This window comes from Tachypleus tridentatus, chromosome 1, assembly GCF_004210375.1.
Source record: "Tachypleus tridentatus isolate NWPU-2018 chromosome 1, ASM421037v1, whole genome shotgun sequence".
In the NCBI taxonomy this organism is placed as follows: Eukaryota; Metazoa; Arthropoda; class Merostomata; order Xiphosura; family Limulidae; genus Tachypleus; species Tachypleus tridentatus.
In genome coordinates this window covers 43,425,735-43,437,439 of record NC_134825.1, presented here as the reverse complement: position 1 = coordinate 43,437,439, position 11,705 = coordinate 43,425,735, and the positions used below count along the sequence as shown (strand labels likewise).

Here is an 11,705-nt window from a genome sequence, read left to right as displayed (position 1 = left end):
AAAGCTAGACCATCTACTCTGAAAAGAAAAAGGAAACCCAAGAGTGTCGCAAGGAACACTATTTCCACAAAAGTAAGGCTCTTAAGCAAGAAGACAGAAATCTAGACAACAATGCAACCAAACAAAGTTTGTGTAGAATTCATAACCAGAAGAAAGACCAACTGATTGGACCGACATGAGGATACTCATACAGGAAATACTGTCAGTAGAGTACTTCCTCACCTATTAATTCTCTCAATGTTGGTTTAGTCAATCTGACCAACCATATGACCTCTTTGTACTCATTTAACATCTTTACAGGTTTTTAATACTTCTAATTTTCAATATGGTGTGTATATTGTAACAAAATTTAGCAGTCTTTCACATACAAAATTCATATTTTTAGTGAAGTATTTTTAATGAACTACACTAAAGATTTGTCCATGAATATATTGATTATTTGTTTTAAATAACCCATGTGCAAAGTAATTTTTATGTTAAGATTAACAAATACTCTTCCCATCTCAAAAATCTCATTAAAACCTCCTAAATATATTTCAAATTTTTTTAAAGTATAACTTTAAATTTTATCTGTTATTTTCTCTACCTTATATCTATAAAGGATTGATCAATTTGTCCAATCTCATAACCATAAAAAATCTAAATTAATCCTTTTTCTTTCTAGAATTACTTCAAATTGTAACATGAAACAACATCTGTTTATCCTAAGTAGCATTAAGCTTGTAACAATAAATGTCCCTTTATAATTAAATTTTATTTTTCTATTGTCCTTTGGATCATGTCTAACTACTGTCCATGCCATTATAAACTGTAAATCACTGAGAGAATGTGCAGCTCACATTAAGCTATCAAATTACATTACCCACGAGGTATAAGAAGCAGCTCAGGGGTATGCCTCATAAAACATTTTTATTATATTACTATTAGTTATTTTACCTAATCTAATCTTAACTAACCAAAAAATATCCCCATTTTTACATTTTAGTTATTTTTATAATAATAAATAAAAAATAAACATAGAAGACAAGAAATAAACTACTTACCCAATTTTATTTTTTTGCTGCCAGTTGTCAATGACACTTAACCCTACTTTTTAATATTATTGAGAGTAATGCACTAAATACTTTTTGCTTAATTAAATAATGAACCAAATAACACAGATAACAGCATGCAAAAGGTAAATAATTTTCCCTAACTCTCAAAAATGTTCTTGCATTCTAACAATGCAATAAGAGTTGTTAAAAATTCATCCAAGCTAGTCATTAACTTTTCCATGTGAATAAAGCTTTTACAGTGAGTGAAAATTGATGATTATCTGTTCAGAACACAACATTACTGAATACTTTATCTGATAAGTGAAAATCTTTACTTATTATTGGTTATAGGTAATATATAATTAAACATAAAAGAGAACTATTAAAAAATCCTGAAAGAGAGGATTTGACAGATGGGTATGGTAGGAGGGGTCTTAATTTCAATTTGATAGCTCTATAACCAAACAAAATTAACAACTACAAAAATTCTAATTTGTCTGAGTGATAATGATTTTATAGTGAGAAATTTATGCTTAACTGCATGCTTTTTGGATGGGTGTATGATAAAATAGAGAAGATGCCTAAAGAAAATGTGTTGTGTGTCATGCTAGGGAAAATTTAAGATTTTTTAAAATATTACCTTGTAGAATTAAGAGTTTAAAATTTGTATACTATTAAAATATGAAATATTAGCAAAGGTTTTATGCTATACTACTTAATATAACATAAATAAAAAGTAGTTTAATAAAAGTTTCAATGTAAAACACTAAAACATTGTGTCACGGTCTTTGCAGTAAAGGATACCTGTGGCAAGAGGGTTAATAAGACATACAAATAAATGGGGTTAGGTAGTAACAAAACACATTCTCAGGTGTGTAACAGGTAGTAGTGCAACAGATAAGTGAGGTCAATGTGCAAGATATTCTCCTGTACTTGTAGAAGAAGATCCTTACAGAGTTGGTTAGTAATAACTAAAAAATGTGCAGCCTTTGTCCAACTCTGAAAAGAATGGACAAATCATGAGCTCACTTAATCAGTAAGCATCAAGCACCTAGGGGAAATTGAAAGAATAGAATTGGATCCAAGAATGGACTCAACAACAATATGACAACGAAATGGAAACATTAATTAAGGTTAAGACAAAAAATAAAAATGTAAGGCAATCCCCATCCTAACTATAACTATGAAACTTCATATGGACAATGGGCATCTTGCTTATGGTGTTTCAAATGCTATGCAAGAGTGTGCACTTGAAGGTAGGAAAGATACCTACCAAGGCAACATCAGCCACAAGATGACATAATCTGTGCACTTTCACACTCTCATAATCTCCAGCATAGAGAATGGAGTTTTTTTGCCTGGTATGGACACAAAGGTAAATGTAAAATCAAGAGATCTGACTAAATTGATCCATGATGAAATCACATAATTTAAGAATAGACTATGATTTGTTGTTGTTGTTGTTTTATAATCAAATAACTTCTCAACCTCACAAACAACCCTAGAACTGTGGTTTGGGTGTGATCCCAAGAGTTGATTAAGCAGGTAACAGAGAATAGCACACCCATTAGGAATTTTATCTGGCTTGAATGGTTACAAGTGGAGACAAATGGGATCCTGAATCTAAGAAAGCAATATGATACAAATACAATTTCAAGAACATATACAGATTTACTCACTTGCTGGTGTGCAAGATATCTACTCAAGGTATTGAAACAGAAATTCCAAATAGATTGACAAGCAGTGAATCTGGTAAAATGTAACACAAAATTACTTTTAATGAGTCCAGAAAAAAAATCATGAAAAAATATGGATCATCTGCACAAACTAATTTCTCAATGTAGCTATAGAAAAATCAGAGAAGCATGATCTATTTATGGTATTCAGCTTTCATGAAAGATTCAGTACATGTGAAACAACAATGAATACCCTGATTACATATGAGAATTGTTCTTCAAAATGAAAATCAAGGTCAGACATGGTAGCTAACACAACAGATGAAGTACAATTGTTACCTTCTCTTGAAGTTGAAATTTAGATAGAAAGTAGCAAACTGGGTAAAAGTGTAAGGTTTTCACAACAAACAAAGTATGTAAAGAATTAAACTTATAGAAATCAGAATATTATCTAAAATAAGCAATAAAATAATTGTTTCTTCCTCTTTTTGACATCATCATCATGAAAAATGAGTAGATGTTCCAGAATTAAGCAACCACATGAACATGAAACCAACCAGGAAGACCAGCTGACAAAACTGAAATAATGACCTGAATGAGTTGATGATCAATAAGAACCAATAATATAGCCATGGGATCTCTCTTTATACTAAAGAAAAACAAAAAACTATGAGTAAAGCATCCAGATAAGTTGTTAAAATTTCTAGTATTAGTAAAAAAATTAGAAACAGTAGTTAAATCTCTTCAGAAGCCATAGTGTACAAAGGTAACAGCACAAGTGTCAACAATAAAATTTAGTTTATGGCAGGAAAGCAGGGCTGTTTAAAGTTCTTCTGACACAAGTGTAAGGTGAGACAGTGGAAAATTCTGAGTAATTTGACATTCAGAATTTGAAGCAATATGACTGTTAATGTCATGAAAGCAATTCAATAAGAAAAAAGTTTTAGTATTTAATTAATGAAGAAGAAAATAGGAAAGACATAAAGGTCAGCACTATTAAGTAATTTATAAATTAATGAAGAAAAAAAATTATTAAACTGACTGAAAGTAGTTAATTACACATGAAAACAACAACCTATGTTCACTAAAAATATGCTAGTATAATGCATGTGCTTAAATAACTACATCTTGCAGAAAAAATGTGCATTCTTCAGAAATAAACAAATGTTGCTCAAAAAAGGTACTCAAACAGTTGCAAATTATCATATGAACTCTGGTTAGGAAAGTCTACTAAAAGCAACTACATTACCACTCAATGCTTTTTTTACAGTATAACATTTAAAATTCACACTAAATGCTAAATTTAATTGTAACTTTATTATACAAGTACGGTATAAAACTTATTTTGGTATTTATTTTTATTAACATTGAGTGATAAACTAGGTAGACAAACTTACATACAGGGTTTAAGATGTGATGTATTTTCATCATTTTAGTAATGACTTCTCTGAAAATACTTGCAAATAATGATTTTAACTTAACTTTGAAGAGTTCAATGAATGCATTTCTCTATCACTATAGCTCTTAAGAAAAGCACAAGAGAAAAAAATAATACTAATAACTAATCAATAACATGGAAAATAAATATATTAAAAATATTTCATAAAATGTATATTACATTGTTTTACCCACCCTGATATCTTGAGACCTAATTCTGACTTCTTTTCCACTTCTAATAACAGAAACATGTGTGTGATTCACTGAGCGATCAGTTTTGTGCCTCTGCCAATCTTCATAGCCTTGTTTGATAGCAGTTATAGTTACCACAAATGTTAGTGGAGTTAAACTGGTCAGTGGGCTGACAGGACTGTTTATACTTAGCTGTATGTATAACAAAAAGAAAATAAATGTCACCAAAGGAATTATGAATTAAGAAATAGCAACTACAGGCATGCTGACTAGAACTAGGTTAGAAAAGTTTACTGGCTTACAGGCAAAGTGTCAAAAGACAATTCCAATCAATACATTCTTTTCAACCTTATACACATAAAACTACAAACTAAACAGTGAAATTTTACATAAAATATATTAAAATTAAATATTCAAGGCATGAATCCAGACAAAAATGTGGAAATACATTTAATGTATTTTTATGTAGGCTTGCCAATGATTTCAGTGAGGAAACATGTTTAGTTTTACTCTTGTATTTGGATAATACTCTCAACTAGAATTTGTAAATACCTGGTTAGTTTAGAAAATAAGGAAGAAAGATATTTTAGGTAGCACAGTGTTTTGAAGAAGTGCTATCAGAAAGTTATTTGCAAATAAAAATAACTATCAGGTTAAGTATGGTTAAAATAAACATAAAACAACAACAACAGTTTAAACTTTTCTGTAACATAAGTAACGTGCCAAAGATGTACCCTCACATGACCTCATACACTGCTTAAGTAAAAATGTTGGGCATTGTTGTAATGTTACAAAATGTATTTTGATATGAAAAATGAATTAAAATAAAAATACTTACCTATACCTAACAACTGAAAGTTAACATTTTCCTGTACAAAAAATGTATTTCCAATAATACTTACCTTCTAACACTATAGCTTTATCTTAACAAAAGTTTATCCTTTCTGCACAACTAAGCATTGGTATAAATCTTATTTCACTTGCTCCAACTTTTATACCCCTCTATATTGCCCAAAACAAGTAATATCTTCTGATCCCCTCCATCTGAATCAATGCCCCTTATCCCAAATCCATACATTAGCTCCCCATTATTACATTCTACTCAATTTTCAAGACAGTCCAATTAGCAGACCTAAAACCAGCCATTTCATGGGAAGGAGAGAAGGAGGGTCTGAGAGGAGACAAGTGTTACTGGAAGTACATTTTTGTTATAGGAAAATATTAACTACAGACACTCATTTATCATATATCACATTATAGATAGAATTCTAAATTAATAAAATGGAGAGGCTAGTGAGGACAAGATCAACACAGAAAGTATATGAGTAAAACACAGCCATGCAAAAGGGGATATAGAAATAGCACACTAGTGGGGTCCACACTACTTCTGGAACAGGTATGTTCTTTGCCTAAACAACATGAAATCTAATTCCTTGAAGTCATGCAGTGGACCACACAAAAGCTAGGCTTGAAGTTGTAGAATGGTGATTGCTGGATGAAAAATGTCTGACTGCAGCTTACATAAAAGACATGGCCACAGAGAAAGTGAAAAAGGGTGGCACTCCTGAAGATACTACAAAACTGGAAAGAAAGGTTGACCCAGTCAATATGATGCCACCAGAAGAAGCAAACCAGTGCAAGAAACTTCGATAACAGATGAATTAAAGGAATAGAATAAAGATGAAGACCCATCCAAACCTAGTTGATAGTATCTATGCCCAAAGCCACGGGGGTGAAGTACAGGTTACCAGAAAGATGGAAGCTATGCAAAATGGTGTGTGGCAAGCATAGTTCTGAGGCATCCTCAGATAAGAGAATATTCTAAGCAAACTCTTAGATGAAGCATCCATTCTGTGGAAAACACTCTGTTGGGAAGAGATAACTGATAGGCCACAAAATCCATTACACTCAAAACATGACAAGCAAGCAAGGAGAACAATCTGATGACTGTGAGCCCAAAGTAGAAGATCCAATGTCTGTAAACAAAAAGATCTGAAATGAGTACATAACTGGAAAACCTGCCACTTGTGTATAAATTGGAGATAATAAAAAGAAGATTCCAAAACTAGAATATGAAAATAAGCATTGGAAATATTGAACCTTGTCATCGACAGACAAGTGCAAAGTGCCATCAAAGAGAAAGAAATGACACCACCATGAACCGAGGAAGCTAGAAAAAACAATTGAAATAAGAAAGGTCAATGATAGGTCACCAATCACCTGTGGTACTACAAACAAATGGAAAATGCAGGGAAAAATGCCAAAAGAGAAAAGACAAGCCACATTAATTTTAGACTCCACTGAAACTGAAATGCCTGCAAAAATAGAATCTCTGAAAAAAAGAAAATTCATAGAGATTTCTAATGGCTGAAAAAAAAAGTCAAACCTTTTCAAGCAAGATATCTCTCTCCAAAGGATCCCAGCAGCAAATCCAATGAGAGATCAAAAAAGAGCAGATACTGATAACCTTCAATATATTTCATATATATTGGCCCTGATATGTGTTTGTTTTTCTTTTATACCAAAGTTACCCTGGACCGTTTGTTTTGTCCACCATGGGGATTGGAACCCAAGATTCTAGCAGTGCAAGTCCATGAACTTACAGCAGTTCCACCAGGAATCAAATGACCAAAGTAGAAGTTAATAAATGACTATCATCCAATTATAGATATGGAGGAATCTTTTAAAAATGAATACTTGTTACATTAAGTGACAAAGATACATCATCAACTGATAAAAAGTTACAGCTTTACCAATCTTTCAACAAAACCTTTAAGTTTGTTTATAATATTAACATATTCACTGTCACATGCCCCACCAGTGAGTCACAGCTAACTTTTAGTTTCTGACTGTGTGAAACACTTATGGGTCATAGATAATTATGTTTCAAACCTAAATTTCACTTGTGGCATGAGTTTGAGACACTGTGACTGCTTCATTCTTAGAAAAAACAAGAAAAAAATGTGTAGCACAAATTGGAAGATGTAATAAAAACATCTGACAGGTAAGTATCTATGCAAAATACATATTCAGATGAGGAAAATGTTAACATATGGGGTGACACCTCACCTTCTCACACAGAACAGCTGGAATCTCACGTTGAATTGGTGGAAGAACTGATTTAAAATTTCATCCTAAGCAAGCTCTCTTCAGAAGGTAACCAAAAGGTAAGCCTATGGAGTATGAAAACTAATGAGGGGCACACAAGTGAAAGATATCATCTCATCTTAACCAGGGTATAACCTTCACCTTGGAGGTTAAGGTGGAATGTCAAAGAGAGGGACAGAATTCAAACATGACCAATCAAGCACCTGCACACAAATAGTTGGCAAGCCAATATGTGTAGTGTGGTAATGGCATGATCAGACTATACAGTGTGTACTCAGGCTGTAAGATGAAGGAATATAAGCTGTTAGATGGAGGACCTGTATCAAACAGACAGTGTCACCATTTCCATACCTCCCACTATATTGTGCTAAACCCAATCATAGCAGAATTCTCCAAAGCCCACCAGTCCAGCAGCTAGGACTGATAAGGGCCTCTTGTGCTCAACCTGAAGAGTAGGTGAGAGAATTTGTATTGGGAAGCTATAAAGAAGTGACAAAATACAATTTATTCCTCTTGCAAGAAGACAATGCAATTGATGACTATGAAACACTATATTCAAACACCAACAAACTTGAACCCAAAAAGTGAGCAGTTACTTCCCTGGTGTCTGTTTTTTTCCACTATAGTCCAAGGAATGCTACATTCTCGATTGGGCAATTGAGTAATTGTACTGTATATCACAAAAATATCTCTAATGGTCTTGCAAAACACCCTATCTCAACAGTGAACACTGATAGAGATAAGGTGGATGGTTTGAGCACTTTCTGTTATCCCTTGCCCAATGCAGACTTATAAAATAAGCATGCCTTGGAAGATAACATTGGCCAGGATCCTGTTAGATGAAAAGGGAAAGAATGAAAGAAATCATACTTACCCAGCTAAAATATGAGAGGTAACTTGAAAAATGTTGACTTGGAAAAAAAAAAAGTCAAACTCCTGCAAGAGAAAAAACAGCCAGATGACGAAATTAATGAGCCATCCAAGCATTCATTGTCTACATACCCAATTAAAGGATCTCATATAAGGGCCATAAAAATGAGAACAAGAAAGTGAGATACATTATGAATCTAGTGTGATGAGATGTGAACTGACAGTGAAGAATATGCCAGCCAGAGAAGTTGATAGACTCACCCAGAAGCTGATCTGGGTATGAATGATCAAAGAGGTGAGAGATAAGAGGAATGGGGAGAGGAGAGAAAATATAATAATTTTCCCAAGAGGCTGAAGCTTTAAGAAGAAATAATAAGTCAAAGTAAAGGAGTAAAAAAGGGAGTGCAAGAAGCATAGATATCCAAATAAAGGAAATAAATCTTAACCCTACCATTATGGGCTCTGTGACATCCCACCCAGCCTGTAACCACAAAAATATCTCTAACAGTAATTATACTATGATTTTTGATAATGTATGCATACCTTTACAATATTTTGCAGGTTATTGGTACAAATTACAAGGTTTTAATCCAAAAATGTCAGGTATTTAAATGAAGAATAAATTAATTTTTTTCTCCAGAATAATGACAGCAGAAAAAGAACAGAATATATTTAACCAATACTTTCTGTAACAAAATGTCCGAGAATTTATTAATATTTAAACAAATTAATATTTAATCAAATTTTTTCTGCCTTACTCAGGTTCTAATCCTAATTGTTGATCGATGATGTAGGTGAAAAATAGTTTTCTATCCACGTTATGCAGGTTCTGCTATATAGAGGGCCTTTTATAAGAGAAATCTTAAGATAATGCTGCAAAATTTTGGTATTTCCACCTTGTATAGATTTCCACTGTATGCAGTTTCTGGGTTAGACAGGTTTTACTGTATAAATTATACTTTTTCATTCTAGAATGACTACAAACTATAAAAAAAAAAGATTTTTGTCTAAATAACTTAAACTTCATAACCTTATACATTTATACATATATTTATTATGTATATCATATTGACCTTTCAGCCATGCCTAGCTAACATTATTGAAATTCCAGTGATGTGCCACACATGCACTTATGTTACTGTATCCAAGAATATCAAACTGGCCTTTACAAAGTGACTTGCTTTGGGTGTATTTTACTGCACCAGAATTTTGTAAAATTCAGTTACACTTCAGTTATGATATGTTACATATGTGTATATACATATATGTATATATATATTATTACTATTTACAAATAAGTTCTTAAATTTCAGTTATTTTTCTTAAAACATAGAAGAGTAAATAAATAATTATAGAAAACAACTAACCTTCATATCTCAAAAATAGATTAAGTGCTTGCTGTAGGTTGCTAAGCCTTATCAAAATTCACATATGGGAGATACAAAAAAATTTTTAGGTTCTGTATATACATTTTAAAATAACTAAAAACCAGAAATTACTATATCAATACCACAGAATTCTACTATGATTTATCATCCTTTGCAACTAAGCTGCAGCTGAGTCAAAACATAGAAATGAAAGTTTCAGCTCACTAAAATGTTAAATTACCCTTTGAAATCTATCATCAAAAGAATGAGTTTCTTGCCCAAGTATTTCAATGAGGCTGAGAAAACCACTAAGAAAACATTCCGAGTTTTTGATTTGTTACTCACATATCTTAGACAGAAGTAAGTGTACATACACAAGTCTTTCCAAAAATTGGAAGAGGTGGGCAGGGCCACTGTATTTGATTCAGTAAATAAGCAGTAGCTCAGCAAATAGAAAAGATAATAGGTTCTTATTTTATATTATAGCTTGTCAATATTAGTAATCTGAATATCTAATTCATAAAAAACTATAGACTTTGTATTTGGACATCATGAACACTTAATTTGAACAAATGCTGCATTCAACATACCTATTAACACACAAAAATAGATATTTACAATTTTTTTTTCAAGATATTATAAACTACAATTTTATACCAAACTCATTCACACAAATATTCATAAAATATTAGTTCAATAAAATTTTGCATATTAGTCTACAAACACTATCACAAGACCTCTGATCTGTGACTATAGAGAGATCTGTAGAAATAGGGTTGAGAGAAAAGTTGTACAAAAACAAAAAGTCAACATCGAGAACAGGAAATGTATGAGTGTATGCAATACTACATTGAGATCCCAGTCAGGTATAGTAAATTAACGAAGTAGATGGGGAAGAAGAAAGGATTGGAATAGAATAAAAAGAACAGAGAAGATGAGGAAATGTAGCAGATAAGAATCTGTGAGGTTGAAGCAATATAGAAGGGGACACTGGGAAGGTGGTCTGGACTTTAACTGAAAAACCAAAAAAACAAGGTTGGGCTGGCCAAAAGAAAACTCGTAGAGTTGAGAGACCACTCCACGTGCTGAATGCAGTCAGGACAAGAAAGGTGGTCTCCCACAAAGTTCATCGTTCCCAGCACATAACAAATGATAAGTCCAAAAGTAAAGAGACCTGGGACAAGTCCTCTCTTGATGGTTCATGTGAGAAATGACTATCTATGGGATTGTCAAAGTGAATCATGACCAAATGGGCAACCAGAACAATTAGGAAATAGCAACAATCCAAACAAACAGTAAGAGGTTTGCCACAATTCAAGAAGAAAGGAACAGTGAAGAGATGAAAATTGAGTGTTAGCTGGGACAGTGGTAAAGGAATGACAAATTTAATATTGGAACACTCTAACCACAATGGCAAGTTCTTGAGAAAAGGAGAGGATGATAATCAAAAACAATGGGTCCTGAGCAAGATTCTACCAGTCTCATAAGACCAACTGCAGGAGATACATGTGTGTACCTCCCAAAAGAATAAGTGGTTACAGGGAAGTCAGAGTTCCAAAAAAGCAAAATAAGCTCTTACATAAAATGAAAATGAGAACAAGACATTCCATAGCCCACCAACTAAATCTGAATGAAACAAAAATTGAAAAAATACCCAGGAGAACCAAATATTACATGGACACGAGAAAAGACTTTGAAAATTTGATAAGCCATCCCAACCAAGCAGTGTCCTGAAGAAGAAGAAGGGAAATGTGTGAGGAGGATATCTTCTGAGAATGGGCCAATAGAAGCCAATCATTCACACAGAAATGGAATCTTGGGAATTGACTGAATACATAGGGGAATGACAATACTCTGAAAGGAAGAACACACAACTGGAACAGTCAATTACAATGGATGAAACAGAAAATATCTTAAGAACAGGACAGTCAAGATGTGTAAAAAAGGCATCTGATAATTTGATCTTGGTCAGCCACAGGATAACCTTAAGGGAAAAGAAATTTTTCATTCAAAACCCTGAG

At 32.8% G+C, this 11,705-nt stretch overlaps 1 protein-coding gene across 4 annotated transcripts in view; it reads right to left on the bottom strand.

The window, feature by feature from the left end:
- LOC143247150 (phospholipid-transporting ATPase IF-like) overlaps window positions 1-11,705 on the bottom strand; it is a 106,422-nt gene that overhangs the window by 81,385 nt on the left and 13,332 nt on the right. For all 4 annotated transcript variants that reach the window (XM_076494791.1, XM_076494782.1, XM_076494800.1 and 1 more), the window contains one exon: window positions 4,343-4,531. In XM_076494791.1, coding sequence (XP_076350906.1) covers window positions 4,343-4,531 — 189 coding nt within the window. The remainder of the gene's footprint in view (window positions 1-4,342; window positions 4,532-11,705) is intronic.